This window comes from Melanerpes formicivorus, unplaced genomic scaffold (genome assembly GCF_026170545.1).
Source record: "Melanerpes formicivorus ecotype bairdi unplaced genomic scaffold, bMelFor1.0.p_v2 SCAF_8, whole genome shotgun sequence".
Lineage (NCBI taxonomy): Eukaryota > Metazoa > Chordata > Aves > Piciformes > Picidae > Melanerpes > Melanerpes formicivorus.
The window spans coordinates 27,407,073-27,428,954 of record NW_027142360.1 but is presented as its reverse complement, the minus strand read 5'-3'; the positions used below and the strand labels follow the sequence as shown (position 1 = coordinate 27,428,954).

General features: G+C 52.2%; 1 protein-coding gene across 2 annotated transcripts in view; it reads right to left on the bottom strand.

Annotated features, from left to right (window-relative positions):
* CRADD (CASP2 and RIPK1 domain containing adaptor with death domain) overlaps positions 1 to 21,451 on the bottom strand; it is a 60,116-nt gene extending 38,665 nt beyond the window's left edge. The window contains exons 1-2 of one of the 2 annotated variants that reach the window (XM_068142836.1): positions 21,368 to 21,451; positions 16,940 to 17,356 (exon numbers count right to left, since the gene is read on the bottom strand). In XM_068142836.1, the coding sequence (XP_067998937.1) occupies positions 16,940 to 17,237 (298 nt within the window). In that variant the 5' untranslated portion in view covers positions 17,238 to 17,356; positions 21,368 to 21,451. The remainder of the gene's footprint in view (positions 1 to 16,939; positions 17,357 to 21,367) is intronic. The other variant, XM_068142837.1, reaches the window with a different exon arrangement.
* Positions 21,452 to 21,882: the final 431 nt, after the last annotated feature.

The window sequence follows — 21,882 nt, the reverse complement described above, 5'->3', positions numbered from 1 at the left end:
CTTTGATATTCTCCCTGCCTTTACATAGGGATACAAAAATCACTGGCCAGAGGAAAAGCCTCCATCTACCAGCATGCTCTGTGCCACCAGAAGAACAAAGGTCCTGAGAATCTCCCATGCTAGGCAGAGCAGAGGCAAAGGCAGAAGAGCTTGCTGGTGATAAAGCAGGCAGTGAATGTTTGCTTTTCCTCCCCCCTTGCAGGCAAAGTCCCAATTCAAGGAATTTGACTTTATTGCCAATTAACACAAAGTTTTAATTACTGATTCAGATCTTGAGAAGGGGGAAAAAAAAACACCAAAACCCATCAAAACAAAACACAACCCCCAAAGATAGGAACTTCTCCCTCTTCCCAGCCTCCATTTCCCTTGTTTTCCCCAAGAGCCATGCTTGGTCTGTGGGAAGGACAGGCACCTGGGGTCAGGCAGCTGTTCCTTCCCACTGTGCCTCTCTCACTCCTTCTCCTCCACACCTCTTGCTCTCCCCTGCCCCTCTGAGGACCAGCAGTGGGTCCCCAGCGATGATCCCCTTCCAGATGTCTTCTCCTGCTCGCTGCTGGTGGCTGCTCTTCCCCAGCGCAAGCAGATCAGGCAGCCCAGGCTGCTGAGCGACCGGCAGCAGCCCCGCAGCCCTCTCTGCCCGCACCCCACAACTTGCACCCCAGCCTCTCACTGCCAACAAAACCCAGGAGCCAGGGCTGCTCTCCTTTCAAAATCCACACTCTGAACCCTTTTTTGAACCAGGCAAAGGAGGCAAAGAAAGAGCGAGGAGGCCGAAAGAGGCATCTCCTCCAGCTGCGGCAGCAGGGCTGCTACCAAGCCCAGGGCTGACCTCAGCCGGGCTGGGATCTCGCAAGCAAACTCTTCTGCTTTCAGGGCTTCCTCCTATTTATTTTTTTCCTCCTTCCCCCCCAGACAAAAATCATTTTTTTTAGCCACAAAATGCAGTTGCCCAGGTGGGTGTCTCTGGTTTTGTTTTTCAAGCAGGAGTTAAACCCACTGGCAGGGCTCGGGAAGGGGCAGGCGTTGTTGCATCTGCTGGGGCTGCAGCTGGCCCGGCCACACCGGCGGCAGCGGGGAAGTTTGTGCCAGTAAAACGTTTTCAGGGGAAGGCTCCAAAAGTAAGAGCTGTAAATATTTATCTAGCTTTTCTTTTTCTCTTTTTTTGTCCTTTTTTTTTTTTGTTGTCCTCTTTTTTTTTTTCTCCCCCTACCTCTTCTTTATTTTTTCTCTGCTTACAAAAGCCCTGACTGCAGAGGACTGCGAGATGCTGGTGCATGCACTGGAGGGACGGGAGAAGGGGAGGAGATGGAAGGCCCACGAAGGTTGTCTGCTAAGCTCCTTCTAAGGTAAATTTTCTGTAGCCTGCTAGCAAGAAATCCTCCGCTGGAGAGGGAAGCACGCACTGGCGTGTTTTGTTTTCTCAGAGAAGTGTGGAATTTGAAGCCAGCTCCTTTGGCTTATCTGTTGTAAACCATGAGTGCCTCTGAGCGCCACACCACTCAGTATTTCCTAGAGAAGGGATTCTGAGAAAAAAGAAAGAGCCCCAGTTCCCTAGAAGCATTAAATTAACGCAAGGGATCTGTAAACGAAACAGCAGAGGTTTGAAAGCCTTACCCTTTACTGTTTCCTGCTTTCTTGGAAAAATCTCAGTATTAAACCAGATTGGATTACATTACAGGGCTAGTTGCTGCTGGAGAATTTTATTTGGGGGTTATAAAACACAAGGTTTGCTGGTTCTCTAATTCGATTTGCTTCTACCTTCGTTATGTCACACCGTTACTAAGGCTTCCTGTGAGAAAATGCAGGTTGTTATTGCCTGCAAACTGCCGCAATTATCATCTGCTCCGACTTTGCAAAGCAACTGCGAGCAAGGGGAGGGGGTGGAAATAGGCTGGGGTAAAGTATAACGCTGACCTAAAGATGTGTCTCATCGTTTCGAATCCATTTACAGCGTTCACTTCGGGCGTATGAAAACAAACGAGGGTTAGAAACCGTGTCCCAAAAGCAGAGCAAAAAGCGAAGGGCGGTTTAAAAGGGTGGCACATCTCTGCGTTAAAACAAACACTGGCCGTAACACGACCAGCCGCCTTACGTCTGCTGCATGACAAAGTGTAAACAAGCCAGCTTGGAAACTTGACTTTCTTTCTTACTGGTACTTTTTTTTCCACGGGGCTTGTGCCTTTTGTAAGGGAAGTTTTCAGGCAGCACACCACCACCCAGCAGCCTCTCGTGGGCTCGGAGTCACTGCACCAGGGAAGGGCTGCCTGCAGCTCCAGCCCCTCAGCCCTGCCATGAGGAAGACTCACGCTCAACACAGTGGGAATTGTTTTTATGCCTCTGTTTGCTTTGCTTTGCTTTGCTTTGTGTTTTGTTTTCATGACCAGGTGATTGCCACAGGATTAAACTTCCTGGGGTAGGTTAAAGAGGGGGAAAAAACCCAACAAAATGAATCTGAAGCAAATTTTTCTCTGGCTGGTTAAATGCTTTTTAAGGAGGCAAAGTGAAAATGTCTTTGTCGCTCCCAAATGACATCAAAAAGATTGAGGGGGGGGGGGGTGGGGGTGGTGGAAACAAACAAAAAAATCCCAACCAAACCAACCCAGGAGATTCTTGGTAGCAATATATTTAGCACCTTTCTTGGAATGTAATTGTTACTGGAAACTTTCAGGGGGTGTATCCCTATGCCTTAACCACTCTGGTACAGGCAACTCCGGGCTCTGAACTCAGAAAAAGAAAGCATTACACAATATTCTAAACCACCTCAGGAGGCCCTGAGAATAATCATAAAATCACAGCCCTCCACAACCATTCCAAAGATGAAGGGGGACAGTTAATTTTCAGCTGGGAAGAAGCGAAAGGAATGATAAAGGAGAGAAGCTGCCGCAGATGTCAGTGCCGTTACGATCCCCCTGCGTGCCGCAGGGATGCTGTGCACGGAGCCTGGAAGGACAGAATTAGCAGGGAAGTGGCAGGCCCAGGCTAGCAGCAGGCTCTGCCCTGCCAAATTTATAGATACATGTAAAAATGTGATTTAACTGTGGGCTGGTTTTAGAGGTTGTTTTTTTCCTCGAGTGTTTATGGATTGTGTGAAAAATGGGGGGGGGGAAGTTGCTGTGAAAAGAAGTAATGCAGGTCGGGAGCAGGGTTCTCTCTCCTCTCATCCTTCAGTAGCTGCTTGCTTTAATCTTCCTACTGCCACCTGTGTGCTAAAACAGTGGAGTTTTAACAAAGAACATTTAATGCTTGTAATCAATATTCCTTCTTGAAATGGCCCAGCACAGCACTATAGATTTGGGGCAAAAGGGAATCATGTGAATTACAATCTACAGCCACTGCCCTGCCTGTGTGAATTCAACTCTACAGCCACTGCCCTGCCTGTGTGAATTAAACACTACAGCCACTGCCCTGCCTGTGTGAATTCAACTCTACAGCCACTGCCCAGCCTGTGTGAATTCAACTCTACAGCCACTGCCCAGCCTGTGTGAATTCAGCTCTACAGCCACTGCCCTGCCTGTGTGAATTCAACTCTACAGCCACTGCCCAGCCTGTGTGAATTCAGCTCTACAGCCACTGCCCAGCCTGTGTGAATTCAACTCTACAGCCACTGCCCTGCCTGTGTGAATTCAACTCTACAGCCACTGCCCTGCCTGCCTGCTTGTCCCTGAGTGTCTGCAAGCAGTTTTGTTTCAAGGCAAGAAAGCAAGAGGACAGTCCATCAAAATCATCTCCTCTTTAGCCAATATTTTAACCACCACCTTTCTGTTTAGAGAAGACAGACATCAACCCACAAGGAGGCTGGGGAGATGTTTAAGCTAGGCATGAAAAGAGAAATTACCAATGACATGAGCTGATGAAAATGCCAGGAGAGCCCTACAGCTTTCTCAAGTATTTACCCTGGTTCCCTTTCACCTGAGGTAGTTTCTACTACCAGGAACAGCAGATACAGACATCAAACTCCCAGAGTTATTACAATATGAAACAGAAGGTAAAATCCTCTGCATTTCAAGCAGAAACACTGAGATTCTTTTATTATTGCACACACACACACACACAAAAAGCAGTTCAACACAAAAGGAAAGGCTCAGAGCTGCCTGAGATTTGCAGGTGACTTCCAATGGCTTGGAAAATAAAAACAGAAGTGCAGCTCCTATTCACCCAAATTAATGTCTGAGTTTTCAGATCAAATAGCAGGGAGGCCAGTAGCTGAAATGATCTCTAGGATGTAATTTCTGTTTAAAGCTCAGCCCCGGAATTACAGCAGTTCTGACAGCAGGAGGAATATAATTATGGCTCAGACAGAAGCCTTTCTGTCTCCCAGCTCACATCTATCTAGCAAGTTAGCAAAAGTTATGAAGGTATTTGCTGAAGGAAAACCCAGCTATTTTAATTTTTGTTGTTCCACATGCAGTATTCCTCAGCTCTTAATACTTTCAGAATGGTTTTCTTTCTACCTCATCTCCTCTGGAGCAGATTTAGCCATCAGATCTCCCTGAGCGCTGCCACTGCCGGCAGCCATCGGAGGGCTGCTCCTTATTGGAACAATTAAGCCCCAACTATGTAAATATTAATGGGCTCACAAAAATATTCTTAGCTGTCACAACCAATAAATAGCCAGTCCTGAGTGTTTTTAGAGGGAGTTCATGCTCAGCCTAGGTCCTCTTAACCCAGGCACAAACACACCCAGCGCAGTGCAAGTCAAGCAGAAAGGAAGCAGCCTGAATTCTTCCCTCTCTTCTACCACACGATCCCTACCAACTTCCAGGAAACTTCAGACTGCAGGAAAACTCAGCCCACTGCACACTGAATCTGTCTGCAAATGAAACCTTTAAACTCCTGGTAAGTTGCTCCATCCATTTTTTCCCCTCTCTCTCTGGCTGGGGTATTTCCAGACATCCACATACAGCTGACTCCCTCCAGGATCTTCCCTACGGATCACACACCGTGTGACAGCCATCGAGTGCTATAGCTACCCACAGCCAACAGCCAGAACAAAACTCTCTGCAGAGCAGATTTTTTTTTTTGTTCTTAGGCTCTTGTAATATTTGCAGAATATTTCATGGTTATAACCACCACCAAAAAAAAATTTATCCTACCAGCAGATCGCTGCAAAAAAAAAACCTAAGCCTGCAGAGTAAATGTAATTAATGGCTCTAGTATCAGCCATTTCCCAGCAATATGCTCACTTGGAGGCTGTGATAACACTGGTTTAAAGAGGCTGTGCTAGCAAACAGGGTTTAAGAATATGCAGAACACATTTGTCAGGAAAATGATCTGCCTGGAGGAACACACTCCCGATTGCAGCGGGGAGGAGAGCACAACAAAACAGGTATTGGCTTTGAGGAGCGGGAGGGACAGAATTAGAAGAGCAAACTCACGCTGTTTGGAATATTTAAACAGTTTTGTGAGCTTCCCACTCTAAATCCTACTCAAATGGGGGGGGGGAGGGAGAAGAACAGCAACAAAAAAGCCAATAGAGGTTGATAACAAAATCAGAGGCAGGGCTGCAAGTTGTAGCCTTGGGTGCAAAGGAATAAACTGCTTCACCTGGGACAAGTTCTTAGCTGATGGTCCACTGCTTTAGCTGCTTGCAGTGGGGCTGTGCCAATTTAAACCAGCTGAAGGACTGCCCCCACCATTTTTGTTGGTCAAACACTTCAGTGTGACCCCTGCTTCAGACAAAAATACAAATTAACACAACCACCCACCCCAAAACAGCCCAAAAAAACCCCCAAGAGGGCAAGATTTCTGCTCAGATGGATACCACCACCTGATGTGGGGCTTTCATTGTTTCTCAACCAGGCAGAACTCTACAAGTCAATAATAATATCACATTGGAGATGTGGGACCAAAGTCAACAGGACCCAGTACATTCAGTGATGGGAAACAGCTCTGAATGGTTTTAATTATATTTTCCTAGAAAGGCTTATAGAATGTTATTGATATTTGACCTGGATAGCTCTGTTTTCTATTACAAAGTACATAATATCAATACAGCACCATCTATGTCTGCATTCAGCACTCCTTAACCCTTTGCAGCCTGGGAGGCAGGTGAACAGAGAGGTTGGATTAGGTTGGATTGGATTGGATTGGATTGGATTGGATTGGATTTCTAAGCTGAGAAAAGCAAGATGCCACCAAACCTGTCACCTGTCAGAAAGCATTAAGCCTCCAAGTGAGGGAAGTGATGAGCTCTGAAGCACCACCACACTTCAGCAGGCTGGGGAAAGAGAGCAGGCTGTTCATTTTGGGGGTGTTATTAGTATGGTAACTGCATTAGGCATCTTTGCTTTTGCAGTTGCCTCCTCCTTTTTCTCTCCCCAAGCCTGCTGGTGTGCCTGGTCTCCCTGGGAAGCCTCTGCTGTCAGTCACTTCCCAGTGTGCACATTCCAGCTGATTGAATCTCTTATTAAATTAGATACCCTCATGCTGAAGAGCAGGGGGAAAAAAAGGAAAGGAAAAAGGAGGGGGCTGGGGGAGCAAGGCAGCCATAGACTATGAACAGTATGAACAGAGGAATCCAGTTTCTTGGAACTATAAATTTCAAATCCATCTGGCCTGGGAGGGGGGACAATAAAAATACACAGAAAGTGATTAAGAAATGCTCCACCATCCCCACTGCAGCTAGTTACAGCAGGTCCTGTGGGTCCAGCAGCCCTCTGCTTTCATACTACAGCTGAGGCAGAAATGAGTATCACTGCCTCCAGTGAACAGAGGGGAAAGCAGAGCAGCAGCCACTTGCCCAAGGCCACACTTCAAATTAGCACTAGAAGAGGGAATGAAACTCCCCCATGGCTCTGCTCTCCTGGTTGGGGCACCGGTGAGAGGACTGCAGCCCAGCTAACCAAAGAGGCAGCCCCACAAAAAGCAGCAGCTTGGGGTCAAGGTAAAAATGGTTTCGAGGTAGGAGCAGCAGGCCAAGGCTGGCAGCAGCTCAACAGCATCCATTTGGCTGCACTCAGAGCACCTACCTGCAGTGGGGGTGCTGCTAAGCCTCAAAGGAAGGTGAGGCACTGCAGGAGGCCTGGGCACTACCAGCAAAGCAGCTCAGGGGAGGAAAACAGACATGGAGGTTGTAACACAGCACAGCCAACAGCAACCAGCCCACCACAGACACTGCATTTGGTAGAGGGGCTTGGAGATGCTGACCTACTTGAGCCAGGAGACAGCTCTCCATGCTGATCCAGCAAGGCTGGGAGTGGAAAGGAGCTGCACAGCACTGGAAGGGATGAGAGGAACAAGCAGGGAGAGCAAGGTTCAGATGCATGCAGTATTGGTAGGATGCAGAAAATCAGAGCTCCAGCTTGACAGCAAATAAAGGTTAGAAAGCCACAGGGGGGGAAGGTGGAAGGGGCCAGGGGAGCTGTTTCAATATCCTGGCATGCTGCTCAGAATGCTGATCTTTGAAAGCCATTTAAAAGGAGAAGCTGCAGCAAAGAGGCAGCAAACATAAAAGATTAAAGAAGAAAACAAGCTCAGTGCTCTGCTGGGCTGTGCCCTGCACTGCCACAGCACCACACTGAAACCAAGGGGGCACCAATGCACACAGCTAATTTTCTTCTTGTTTCCTCTTTTTGTGTGTTTTAGATGCCAAGCCCACTTCTCTGGTGCTCCACCACTTTGAGTGCAGTCATTAACCCTGAGAGGGCAGGGGAGGAACTGTGGAGGGCAGAAGTGTAACTCAACAATATGGGAATGCCTTCATGTTCCTCAAGAAGCTCTGGAAGGAGGCAGCCTGATATGAGTTGGAGGGATGGCACAGCTGGGAGTGGCTGGGAGAAGCCATCCACTGCTAATGGAAGCAACAGGCTCTCAGGGTTGGGCTGTTTTGATGTTTGAGGAGGAAGGCCTTGGAGAGAACACAGACAGTGCTCATAAGGGCAGGGAGTAAATCCAGCACTCTTAAAGGGGGAAGGGAGCTTACCACCCTCAAACTATGGCAGGATCAGGCTTTGGAAGTGTGAGATAAGCAACCTCTGTGTGAGGAGGAAAGGCTGAGAGCCCTGGGGCTGCTGCTTGGCCTGGGGAAGAGAAGGCTGAGAGGGGATCTGAGCAATGCTTACGAAGATCTGAGGCATGGGGGGCAAGAAGCTGGGGCCAGGCTCTTGTCACTGGTGCCCAGTGGTAGAACAAGGGGCAAGGGACACAAACTGGAACCCAGGAAGTTCCACCTCAAGATGAGGAGAAACCTTTTCCTGGTGAGGGTGCTGGAGCCCTGCCCAGAGAGGTTGTGGAGTCTCCTTACAGGGAGACTTTCCAACCCCCTCTGGATGTGTTGCTGTGTGATCTGCCCTGGCTGATCCTTCTCTGGCAGGGGGGTTGGAGTGGATGCTGTTCAGAAGTCCCTCCCAAGCCAACCATTCTGTGATTCTGTGACAGGCCTGGAGTGGGGATGATTAGCTAACAGTGCATCCTCTCTATCTTGATTCTACGTCACACCTTGTTTTGAGCGACTGCCTTTTGCCTCTGCACCTGAGGTGATTCATTTCACTGTTCCAGACATGGCACACATGGCCTCCTCTGATGAGGGAACTGGGGTTGTTTAGTCTGGAGCAGAGGAGGCTGAGGGAGAGCTCATTGCTCTCTGCAGCTCCCTGAGAGGAGGCTGCAGTGGGCTGGGGTTGGGCTCTTCTCACTAGTCTCAGGTGATAGAAAGAGAGGAAATGGCCTGAGACTGTGCCAGGGGAGGGTTAGGCTGGAGAAGAGGAAAGATTTCTTTGCTGCAGGAGTGGTCAGGGACTGACAGAGGCTGCCCAGGGGGGTGGTGGAGTCCCCATGCCTGGAGGGGCTCCAGAGCCCTGTGGCCATGGCACCTGGGGCCATGGTTTGGTGGCCACGGTGGGGCTGGGTTGGTGGTGGCCTGGATGATCTTTAAGGTCCCTTCCAACTCAAGCCATTCTATGAATCCATGAAGCTGCTTGGGCCAAAAGCTCTGGTGGCCACTGCTTGAGCTGTGTTGTGATTTTGCTTTCCTCACAGCCAAACAGAATTTCCCCTGCTACAGCTGGAGGCTGCCACTCCTTTGCCTTTTGCTTTTGCTGTGCACCAGTTGGGAGAGTCTGACTCTACCTTTTCTGAGTCAGCTTGGCCTCCTCCAAGAACAAACTCTACTCTCTCAGCCTTGTAGTGTACTTCATGTTAAGCTCAGCACTTCAGGGGTGCTCCACAGCACTCTGGTTTCTCAGTCTCTCTTGTGCTGGTGGCATAAAGTTAGAGGCAGTATTTAAACACACCCTCCTAGCACCAAGCACAGGGGAATAACCAGCTGCCCTCAGCCTGCTGGCTTTGCTCTTGCTGCTGCAGCCCTGTGTGTGGTTAATCTTCACCAGCTACCTTCTGCCCAGCAAGACATGCAGCTTGTTTTCTGCAGAGCTGCAACTGGTCAGTGCCCACCTTGTGCTCTTCTGCAGGGGTTTGCTAGCCCAGCTGCAGGACTTTACACTTACTTCTGCTGGCCATCATGAGGTTCTTGCTGGCTGAGATCCCTCTGAGAAGCAGTCCTGCTCTCCTGGGTCAAATGATTGCCAAGGTCTGCTCTCATCCTGCCTTCCTGCTTTAGTTCAGCTCTGAGAACACAAACTGACAAGTGTGCACAGTGAATTCACCTACAGACTTCCTCCAGATCCAGCCCCTCTCAGCACCCAGGTGGCTAACAAAGAGGTCCAACAGGCTCCAGGTCCTTCTTGTGCTGGGGGCCCCAGAACTGGAGGCAGTACTGCAGGTGGGGTCTGAGGAGAGCAGAGGAGAGGGGGAGAATCACCTGAGAGCTGTCAGCAGCATAAGCACAGCTGCTCACTAAGGGGGCAAACAAAACCCAAAACAAGCTGTAGGAGAAAAAAAATCAAATGAAATTCTTAGGTTTCTACCCAAACTAAAGCCAAAATCCCCCCCAGAGAAGGCTCTGCAGGCCCTGGGGGGCTGACTGCTTGTCCATGCCATGCTGCATGCTGTCAGCAGTGTGTGCACAGACCTCGGGTCCAGCTGCACAGATCTGTGGGGCAGGCAGGAAGCCAAGGCTGCAAATGGAGCACTGGACTTGCAGGGCAGATGGGAGAGTGGGAAAGACCTGGGGAGATTCGAGGGTGCCTTTGGATCTCTCCAGAAACAGGCTTCTATAGCCTCCAGGCACAAGGGCATTCCTTCACCTCCAGCTCAATCCAGTGTGGCCAAGGCTGCTAAGCCCATCCCTTTCCTTCAGACATTCATGGGAGGAAACTCCTCCTGCCACTGGACTGGACAAGAGAGGGGAGGGAAAGAGAAGAAAGAGGAAAAAAAACCCCAACAACCCCCCCCCCCCCCACCACCACTGTCTTCTGTCCCCCATTCTAGAGACAGAGAAGGAATTCCTCAGCTGCTCTCCTATCTGACAGCCAAACGGGAAGGGCAAGAGATGAGGCTGTTCCCTCACTGCCTCAGACATGGAGGCAGCAGGATAGGAAGAGGGCAGGAAGCAGACAAGAAGAGATGAGACTTCCCCATGTCCTAAAGCATTTGAATCCCCACTCCTAGAAAGCTCCAGGGCAGCTGTGGCAAAGGGACGTGGGGGAAGCTGGGGGGGAGGGCAGGACTGCTGCCGGCTCTCTCCTGTCCTGCACTGGCAGGCTCCATCCCAAGCCTTACACAACACCAAGCTTTATATAGCTATATGACACAACACACTCCCCACACCTCCAGGGAGGGGAGAAACAACAACCCCAACCACACTGAAATATGTTCAGATCCAAAAAAAGACCCCAAAAGAAACCCCAACCAGACTCCCCCAAGTCTACCAGCACCTTGATGCAGGCTGCTGAGAGGGCACCATAACAACCACAGGAAGTCAGGCAGCAGAAAGTTGCCCTTGCCAAGCCAGCTCCATGCCCCACACTCTCTCACACTTGCCAGGGCTGCTGCAGGATTCCTTTGGCAAAGGCAAAGGCACAGGCTGCCATCCCAGGCTCTCCTCTGTCCCAACACTGGGGATTGCAGCTGGGGTGGGGAAAGCAGCAGCACCACAAAGAGGTGCAGCACCAACACTTGGACAAGTAAACCACTGGCTGGCAGCAGGGGCAGACATCAAACCCTTGGGCAGAGCAATTCCCAAGGGGGGAGAGATGACAAAAGCATCTTCATAAACAGATGCTGCTGGAGCTTCTAGATTGATCTGATTGGTAGGAGCTGCTGCAAAGAAATACTGGGTAGCAGTTAGCTGTTCCTAGAAAGAGTGGAGTTCTGGTGCCAACAGCTGCAGCCTCTCACAAGGATTCTAATACTGCACTGAAGATTTATGGGCCTGACAAAGGCCAAAGCTTATTCAAACTGGGGCAGAAAAAAGGGGAATGTTTCTTCTTTTCACACCAACAACACAGACTCAGACTGTTCTTGTTAGCTCTTCCTACAGCAGGAGCTTTGATCTGCAAAAGCTGTGCTTGGTGTTTACAATGGTCTGAGTCTTGAGTTGATGTTTAGAATGGTCTGAGTCTTGGGGTGGAGTTTAGAATGGTTTGAGTCTTGGGGTGGTGTTTAGAATGGTTTGAGTCTTGGGGTGGTGTTTAGAATGGTTTGAGTCTTGGGGTGGTGTTTACAATGATTCAAGTCTTGGGGTGGTGTTTAGAATGGTTTGAGTCTTGGGGTGGAGTTTAGAATGGTTTGAGTCTTGGGGTGGTGTTTAGAGTAGTTTGAGTCTTGGGGTGGTGTTTAGAGTAGTTTGAGTCTTGGGGTGCTGTTTAGAATGGTCTAAGTCTTGGGGTAGTGTTTACAATGGTTTGAGTCTTGGGGTTCTGTTTAGAATGGTTTGAGTCTTGAGTTGATGTTTAGAATGGTCTAAGTCTTGGGGTGCTGTTTAGAATGATTTAATTCTTGGGGTGGTGTTTAGAGTAGTTTGAGTCTTGGGGTGCTGTTTAGAATGGTCTAAGTCTTGGGGTAGTGTTTAGAATGGTTTGAGTCTTGGGGTGCTGTTTAGAATGGTCTAAGTCTTGGGGTAGTGTTTAGAATGGTCTGAGTCTTGGGGTGGCTTTTACAATGATTCAAGTCTTGGGGTGGTGTTTAGAATGATTCAAGTCTTGGGGTGGTGTTTAGAATGGTCTAAGTCTTGGGGTAGTGTTTAGAATGATTCAAGCCTTGGGGTGGTGTTTAGAATGGTCTCAGTCCTGCAGTGCCCCTCTGCAGAGTGTTTTTATCACACAGAGTCACAGAAGGCCATGCTGGAAGGGACCCCAGGATGACCTGGTCCAACCTCTCTAGGTGCTGGTGTAATTAAAGGAGCTGGCCCAGCACCCTGTCACTGCCACCTGGAAATCAGTCAGGCTCAGAAATGTTCACCTCCCAAAGCACAAGACTTTACATTCCCTTCTTGACAGTCTGGAGCTTTACACAGATGCTTTGCCTACCTTAAGAGAAGGTTTCCTCAGAGCTGTGGCCACCTGACAGGTGCAAGTAAGAGAGGAGAAAGGTGACTCTAGGCAAGAGGAATGTCCTGTGCATAAAGTGAGCAAGCAAGGGGAAGGAATCTTGTAGAATCATGGAATTGGTTCAGCTGGAAGAGACCTTTAAGACCATCAAGTCCAACCTTCAAGTCAAGACCACCATGGCCATTAAACCATGTCCCACACATATCTTGAACACCTCCAGGGATGGTGACTCCACCTTGGCTATCTTCTGCAGTTCTAGAGGTGCAGGTGGCCCTACCTGCCTGCACATCACTCCCCTGATTCCTTGTGCTCTGCAGGATTAGGCTCTTCTGTGCTCCATGGAACTTCTCTTTTTAGGTCAGCAATACAACTCAGGATATCCCAGGCCTCAAAGTTCCTTTGTTTGCAAGCAGGGCTGATTCTGGGGCCAGTTTATTGTTACACTCTAAGCTGCTCCATGACCATTTCACTCAGTTACACAACGTGGGGATCAATAAGTCCATGGCCCACAGGCTCCTGGTGAGTCAGTGGCAGTCTCTCATTTAGGTCAGACTTTGGCTTCCATTTCAAAGCTGTTCCATACAGCAGAGGATATTGACACTACACAACCAAAAAGGGCTTTAGTTCTGCCCTGAAATTGCTGTTTGGTTGGTTCTGTTGGCCTGGGCTCTTTTTGTTCTGCTGGGACTTTGGTTGGTTGCTTTGGTTTGGGATTTTTGGGGTTTGGATTTTCACTAAGGGAAGAAAATAAATGAAATGCTTAAGAACCACAGTGGTGATTTTTGTTTGTTCTCTTTGACTGGGAACCAACAAACTCAGCTGAAGCAAGGCTGGGAAGCTTGATCTCTTTGAAGAAAATGCACCATAGAACTGTTGAGGTTGGAACAGACCCTTGGGATCACCAAGACCAACCTCTCAGTCCCACTGGCATAGAGGCCAGGGGCACTCTCCCCCCTCCAGATCTTCACCTTTGTGCCCCATAGAGACTGGGACCATTTGCTCTCAGCTTTCCCTTCCCAAATCAGACACAAAGCTTTGTCTCATCCATCCTCTTGGAAGGCACATCCAAGCCAACCTGATTCCATTTCCTCCTGGTCCTTTCCCTCTTCTTGGCACTGCAGTGTGGGGGAGCTTCCTGGCACCTTGCTCTGTCTCAGTTCTCACCAAACAGTGCTGAGTTTGTGCTGTTTGTGCATGAGCTCTTGAGGAGGACCATCACCCAAAGGCCTACACAGAGAAATCCCTGTGCATGGGCCACAGGTTTTGACATTCAGAGGGAAAAAGCCCTAACAGTCTGCTTTTACTGAGCTGAAAAAGGCAGGGAGAAGTGAAAGGCATCACAGATTCACAGCATGGGTTGGGTTGGAAGGGACCTTAAAGATCATCCGGTTTAAATCCCCTCCCACCAGCCCAGGCTGCTCAGGGCCTCATCCAGCCTGGCCCTGAGCACCTCCAGGGAAGCTTCAAGGAACAGCTTGGCAGCAGTCCTTAGTCCTGCAAAGGACCTGTGAAAACTGAGGGCATTCTGCTTGAGCAAAGAGGATCTTAATGGAGCATAAAGAAGTGAAAAGCAGGCAGGAGCCTTCCACAAGCATGGATGATTCAAAGGGAAAAAAGAAAGCAAGACTTTAAAGCCTGAGGCCATGGTATTGAGCTACATCTGGAGAGCTTCGAGGTGTGAACAAAGGCAGTGTGCATGTGGCAGCCTTTCTGCACTCCAAATGGACTCTTTCAAGGACACTGTCACAGACAAACCATCACTGCTTCCAGAGGGGGAGGGGAGAGGCTCTCCAGCAGGGCACTGAAGAACACATTGCACTGAAAGTATGCTGTGGGTGTCTTGGTGCCAGGGGCTTTTCCTTGCTCAGGGCCAAGAACCTGCTGGAGCACTCTGCTGGGACAAAAGCCTACAAGTTTGTTGTTGAGGATGCAAAGGGAGGCTCTTCACCCCAAACCACATCTCCTTGCATGCAATCAGCACAGGTGCTGCTGCTTACAGTTCCCAGTGCATTCCAGGGTGCACTCAGCATTTATCAGGGCACAGATGGTGCTCCCTTCCTTTGGCACCTAAAGAACATCCCTCAATATTCAGACAGACTTGGCTGGCTGCCTCTGCTCCTGCTCTGCCTTGCCACAGCGAGAACGACAGTAACCTTTGATCTCATCTGGAAGCCTTCCCTGAGCTGCAGCCAAGCTTTGGCAATAGGATTACCAAGCCCAGTGGAGGCCAGAGGACCTGAGAGGAGTAAATCCAACCTGTCAGGCAGGGGCCATGGGGAAGCAGACAAAGCAAGCCCCAGGATGATCCAGAGAACAACAATGGGAAACAATTCTTCTAGTACCAGACCACTTGCTCCTGAGTGTGTGTGTGCTGGTTCTGTGTGGGGGCAGGTTCTGCAACTGGGAGGATGGTTCCACAGCTCACCCAGCAATAGCAAACAAGCAGGCTGATAGGAGAAGCAAACCAAGAGAGTCAGCACGACAGGAGGTGTCAGCACAGCAAGCAAGGTCTCCTCCAGCAGGCCCAGGGCAGCAAGTCTGCATTGTGCTGAAGGCTTGCAGAGCTTTCCTCTCTCTGGGCAGCACAGGACATCGATTGCCTGAATCCTGAGAGCTGTGCACCCATTTGGGAGCCAGCATAAAGCAATGGCCACAGGCTCACAACAGAAAGACAAGCTGCCCCTCACATTCCATTCAAAATCTCCTCAGCTAAGATAATGTCAGGTTGGACAGCAGACCTGGGCAAAACACTCTTGAGTGAGCAGCAGAGTGGGACAGGGGAGCACAGGATGGTCACAGACTGCATCAGGTTGGAAGGGACCCTCAAGGATCAACTGGTCTTCATCAGCCATCTCCATAGGCTTTCAGCCTGATGCAAAGCCAAAGCACACTGACACTGGGAAAATCCCACCCCAGAAGCACAGACTGCAGCAGGTTGGAAGGGACCCTCAGAGATCTTCTTGTCCAACCCCCCTGTACTCAACAAGGACACCTCCAGGCTGCCCAGGGCCACATCAGGGCTGATCCTGAATGTCCCCAGGGATGGAGCCTCAGCCACCTCCCTGGGCAGCCTGTGCCAGTGTCTCCCCAGCCTCCCTGTGCAGAGCTTCCTCCTGATGTCCAACCTCACTCTGCCCTGCTCCAGTTCCCAACCACTGCCCCTGGGCCTATCCCCACAGCCCCTTCTGAGCAGTCCCTCCCCAGCCTGCCTCTAGCTCCTCTTCATATACTGAAATGCAGCTCTGAGGTCTCCCCAGAGCCTTCTCTTCTCCAGGCTGAACAGCCCCAACTCTCTCAGCCTGTCCTTGTAGGAGAGGTTCTCCACTCCTCTTTGTGGCCTCCTCTGGACCCTCTCCATCAGGTCCCTGTCTCTCTTGTACTGGGGACTCCTCAGCTGGACACAGCCCTGCAGGTGAGGTCTCCCCAGAGCAGAGCAGAGGGGCAGATCCCCTCTCTCCATCTCTGGCAGTGGGCACTGGCAGCCCATTGCTGGCTCCTGTCCAGCTGCTAAGATGACCAAACTTAAATGGAGGGGAGGGAAGGGGAGAGCAGGGCTTGGAGAAAGGTTAATCAAACTGCTTGGAAACAATGTTCCTAAGTGAGGCCTTGCTGGCACCAGGAGGCTAGCAGCCAGGGCAGGCTGCCAGGATTCAAGGCCAAGAATGATAGAAAGACAGAATGCTTGGGGTTGGAAGGGACTTGGAAAGGTCATCTAGTCCAAGCCTCCTGCAGCCAGCAGAGACCTCTGCAGCTTGAGCAGGTTGCTCAGAGCCCCAAGCAGCCTGACCCTCTTGTGCTGACTTCAAAACTGCTCCACAGCTGTGTGGCCACACTGCTAAAGAACTCACTTCTGCACAGGCACCAAGTCCAGAAAGCTCATCCCAACAGCACACTGCAATGTCAGGAAGCCAAAGGTTTGAGTAAAGCAGGCTACAAAGCATCCACTCAGCCAGCCAGCTCCTACACTTGCTTTCAAAGCAGGCAAGGGCTGCTCACGGTGGCACTTCCACTCCCCTAAACACAGTAAGCAAACCAAAGCCTCAGTAGCACCTGCTCCTGCATGGAAATGATGGGAAACCCCAAAGAAGAGTCAGCAGATGCAGGCTCTGGCAACAGAAACCATCCAGAATCACAGATTACTGAGGCTGGAGAAGATCTCTGAGCTCATCGAGTCCTGCCTGTGAAACAAAGCACTCTGAAACACACAGAAGCTGAGCAATGATGAGCTGTGGATGGTGAAGGGACATCTGCTGCTGCTGCTACTTAAAACTACTTCTTATAGTCCATCCCCTTTGAGGTAACAGAGCCCAGGTCCTCCTACATCCCAGCCTCCCCCAAGACAGCTTCTGCTCTCTCCTGGGGCTCAACCCTGCTCCTTCCCCAAACTTTGCAACACTTCCCAGCTTCAAGGAAATTCAGCCTGTCCCCTTTCCTTGGCCTCGTGCTCAGTATCTGCATGGTGCATCACCTGAAATTCCTGGCACCTCCAATACTCTCAGATCACAGCTTCAGAACAAGCCCCAAAGTACCAGCAGCCCCAGTCCTGGCCTTACCTGCAGGATCCTGCACCGTCGTCTCCCTGCGCTTCACCACCAGCTTCTCTTTCACCCACGGGAACTCCTGCAAGGAGTCCAGGAACACATCAAAGGCCTTGGGTCCTCTGGTGGGGAGAATATCAAGGAGCATCATGGTTCTTCTCTGGGTGGTGGTCTGGGCTTTTATTTCTTGGACATGGCTGTCTGTGAGGATCCCTTCTTGGTAGAGGTACTGAATCACAACTCCATCCACCAGCACCTCCGTGCTGAGCTCCAGGCGCATCGAGCGCAAGAGCTGCTTGTCTCTGGCATCCATCTGGCAACCTGCAGCACCACAAAAGGAGTGGGGAAGTGTCTGAAGATTGAAAGACTTCAACCTTTAACAGCCAGAAGTGGTGTTGGAACAGCCAGAAGTGATGTTTGATCCTTGGCAACCTTTAGAAAGAAAACCAAACTCAGCCAGCAGCCTGGGTGGGAAAGCTGTCAACGACCCCCACCGTCTGCTTTCCACCCTCTGCCCTTGCCCTGTCTCAAGAGCTAGAAGGCAGGCAGGAAACAGCAGACAGGAAGAAAACCTCTGGCTCTGCTCAGCCCAGCCCTTTGCTAGAATAGAAGCCAAGCCACACAGTCCTGCTCACTGACCAGTCAAGGGTCACCCTAGGCAGCCAGAGCATTTGCCAGCACTTCAGAGACTCTGTCCCTAAAACGTTAGAGAGAAGCCACACCTGAGCTCTCCTACTGCTGCCTCTGTGCAGTCCCACAACACTGCAGCAGAACTGATGAGTCAGAGAACCATGGAATTGTTTGGGTTGGAAAAGCCCTCTAAGATCACCCAGGCCAACCAGCAACCCAGCCCCACCATGGCCACCAAACCGTGGCCCCAGGTGCCACGGCCACAGGGCTCTGGAACCCCTCCAGGCATGGGGACTCCACCACCTCCCTGGGCAGCCTCTGCCAGGCCCTGACCACTCCTGCAGCCAAGAAATTTTTCCTCATTTCCAACCTAAGCCTCCCCTGGCACAATTCCAGGCCATTGCCTCTTCTTCTACACCTGAGACTAGGGAGCAGAGCCCAACCCCCAGCTCACTGCAGCCTCCTCTCAGGGAGCTGCAGAGAGCAATGAGCTCTCCCTCAGCCTCCTCTGCTCCAGACTAAACAACATCAGGTCCCTGCAGGCAGCAGCAGCAGCAGGGAAGGTCTCAGCAGGCAGCTTTGGCCCACATGTGATGCACTTTGAGGAGGGGTAGAAGTGTACCTTCTGAACCAGGCCAGCCTCCCCTCTGACTCATCCTGGAAGGCTGCTCTGGAACTTGACTGCTCTGATGGGGAGAAACTTCCTCTGGATTCCTCTCTCATCTGTACCCACCTCCTATTAATAGCTATTTGTTCTGCAGCTTAAGTAGCTCTTCTCCCTCCCTGGTATTTACCCTTCTGATGTGTTGACAGGATGCCCTCTGCTAGCTTCCATTTCACTTGAACACTCTGACCAAGGGGGGGGAGGGGGGGGGGGGGGGGAACTAAGCTAGGAAAGCATTTTATAGCCACTCTAGAGAAGAGAAATCAAGGTGGAGGGAGCTCAAGCAACTCGCTCAAGATGATGCTGGGAGCCTGTGGCAGACCTACCCAGAGAATTGAGATGTCATGTCTAGTACTTACTGACAAACATCTCCCTGGGCCCACTCATGGCACTCGAGAAGGGAAACAGTGTCAGAGTAACACAATTAAATGCTTTCTGGTGACAAAATAATGAAGTCAGAAAAACTGCAGCAGGTGCTGAGTGATTGCCAAGAGAGTGGCTGGTAATTAAAGGAGATGCTGCTGCTCCACCAGCCACAGCAACAGGCAGGACAGGGGGAGAGGCAGAGGAGGCCAAAGCGCCGTGAGAAACCTCCTGAAGTCTTTGCAGCATGAGATGCCTCTCGAGGCCACACCAAAGGTTGGTTGGCCTGGCTGTTACACCCAGGGCAGGCAACCCACAGAACATCTGGGCATGCAGAGGGCATCCTGGATAGAGTGCAAGGAGCCCAGCACCATGAGAGGGTCTGGGGAACAACATCTGTGCCACCCTCCAGTGAAGCCACGTTCCTGCACTGCTGGAGGGCAGGTACCTCCCAGGAGGACTCCACCCCTCCTGGCTTCTTCAGTAGCTTTCTCCTACACCAAAGGGAATTTTCACCCCTTCTGTCTGACCCTTGCTTTGGGATCAAACCACAGCAGTCATGGCAGAGGTCCTTCCAGAGGCTGGTTTGCTCAGCACAGCTCAAACAGCAGGCTCCACCAAGGAGTGCCACGAGAGCACAAGCAAGGAGAAGGATAAAAGGATTTCCCCATTTGCTGTTGGGACGCTCCTTTTGGCCAGGTGAAGCTGCAGCCAGGCCTCTGACACACACTGCCTTCACACTCCTGGGAGCAACCACTGGGCTAAAGCTAAAGCAGGTAAAATTTAGGCAGCAGATCTCCATTCCTCCATTCCAGGATTCCCTGACAGCCCCTGAGGGCCTGCAGAGCTCAAGAGAGTCACCCAGCAGCAGCCCTGAGGGCTTGATCTCAAGCAAGGCAGAGAACTCTTTCAGATGATATGAAGCTCTACTGTGCTTCCATTCTGCACTGACCACCCAGAGTCCCTGCCCAGGAGCTTCCTCTCCCATGTGCCAGATGAGGCACACCAACGTCTCCAGCCACTGTGCAGCACCTGATGGGGTCCCCTGCTTCAGCACCAACGTGGACAACACTGTGCAGAAACCAGGCCTTTCCAAACCATCCAGCTTTGCACCTTTGTGGACTGCAAAATGCCTTCCCAGCCGTGAAGCTGAAGAGGGAACTTCTGCTGAAAAAGGTTCTTTGCTCACTGAAAGCAAGAGTGAGAAATTCTGTCCAGGGAGGGCAGGGAGAGCCTGGCACAGGCTGCCCAGGGAGGCTGTGGATGTCTCCCCCCTGGAGGTGTTCAGGGCCAGGCTGGATGAGGCTGGGCTGGTGGGAGCTGTCCCTGCCCCTGGCAGGGAGGTTGGAACTGGATGATCTTTAGGGTCCCTTCCAACCCAACCCATTCTGTGATTCCCTGAACAACAGAGATTTTAGGGTCACCAACAGCAAGGCCACCAGCCCAGTAAACTTCCAGGATGAGTGCATTGGGTTTAAGGTCTTCTTAAAACTTCAGTATTTCTCTGTGGGTCTGAGAGGGAAATGTCCAAGTCAGGAGCTGAGCAGTTAGACATGGAAATGTGTCCAGACTGTGGTGCCTACCAGTGTAGGGATGGAGTTCACTGCACCATGGCACTGATTTCAACTCATTTTAATCACAGCCTGTATCTTGGGCTCCAAAGTAAACACTACAACAAACTCCCTGAGAGGAGGCTGCAGTGAGCTGGGGTTGGGCTCTGCTCCCTGCTCTCAGGTGATAGAACAAGAGGCAATGGCCTGAAATTGTGCCAGGGGAAGGCTAGGTTGGAGATAAGGAAAAATGTCTTTGCTGCCAGAGTGGTCAGGGCCTGGCAGAGGCTGCCCAGGGAGGTGGTGGAGTCCCCATGCCTGGAGGGGTTCCAGAACCCTGTGGTCATGGCACTTGGGGCCATGGTTTGGTGTCCATGGTGGGGCTGGGTTGAAGGTTGGGCTGGGTGAGCTCAGGTCTTCTCCAGCCAACACGGCTCTGTGATGCCATGAGCGTGGCTCACTGAAACGTTCCCATGGCTCAAAGCTTCCACACCCAGCTCCAAAACCGCATCACCTCCACTGCAGAGCCACGACTCGGGACACAGCCCCCCAGGCCCTGCTGTCTCCCCACACCAACACCAGGTCTGCATTGCTCCTGCCTCTGACACATCGTTTACCCGTGACTGGGGATAAGGCTTTTGAAAGCCTGGGCTCAAGAAGGACTCCTCCTGGTCCTACGAAGCACACTCGCTCAGCTCTTGGCTGGCTGCACTCTGGCCCTCTCCCAAGCGCCAGCTGCACTGCGCTGCTCATGGCTCCCGGAGCACTCCCATGTGCCTGCTGAGCTAAGAGGAAGGCATCCCCTGCCCAGCGCCTGAGCGCGCCTGGCTCCTGGCAGCATCGCTGCCAACTGCCCCACGCCTCCACGCCCCCAGGTTTCGCTTTCAACTTCCCCCCCACAGCCGAGCGCTGGAAGCTGCTGCTACGCGCCCTGCTGGCCCCCGAGCCGGGAGCCTGCCGCCGAGGCGAGGCTCCAGCAGCAGCGGCTCGGCTCTGCCGCCGGGCACGGCTGCCACCCTGCTGCCACCCTGCTGCCACCCTGCCGCCACCCTGCCGCCCTGCCCCTGCCCCAGCCGCGCTGGGGGCTGCCGCCGCCGGGCCCCGCTCGGGCTGAGGGCTTCAGTCCTGCTTCTGCCTCTGCTTCAGCCGCGCCGGGGGCAGCGGGCGGGCCGGGCCGGGCCGCTGGTGCCGCACCGCGGAGAGGGCGAGAGGAGAAGCCCCTGGGCCCGTACTTACACCAGGGAGCTGGGCACTAAGCGGCGCGCCCCGGCCACCGCGCGGGCGCCGCCATCTTTGTTGAAGGCAAGAAGGCTTCGCCGGAAGCCGCCGCAGCGCCCTGCCGCGGGCCGGCCGAGGAAGGGCCCCGCGGAGGCGAGAGGGCGCCGCGGCCGCCATGTCAGCTGTGGGCAGCGCCGCGGGGCTGCGCCGCGGGCCGGGACGCCGCAGGGAAGGTGGGCCCGGGGCGGGGGGGCTGCGGCGGTGCAGGGCTTTGCTCGGGGAGCCCCCGGCCCTGGCGGGAGAGCCCTGCTGCCCCAGGCTTCGCCAGTGGGCAAAGGGCAGCAAAGCGGGGGAGGGCCGGCGGCGGCGCCCGGGCAGCCCCGCGCCGGGCTTGGGGCAGCCCGGGGGAGAGAGAGGCTGCGGAGAGGCCACCGCTGAACGCTGCTGGGGGGCAGCGGCTAGGAGCGGGGGTCCCCACGGAGGAGGGGTCCCCACGGGGAGGGTCCCTGCCGGGGGTTTGGAGGACACGCTGC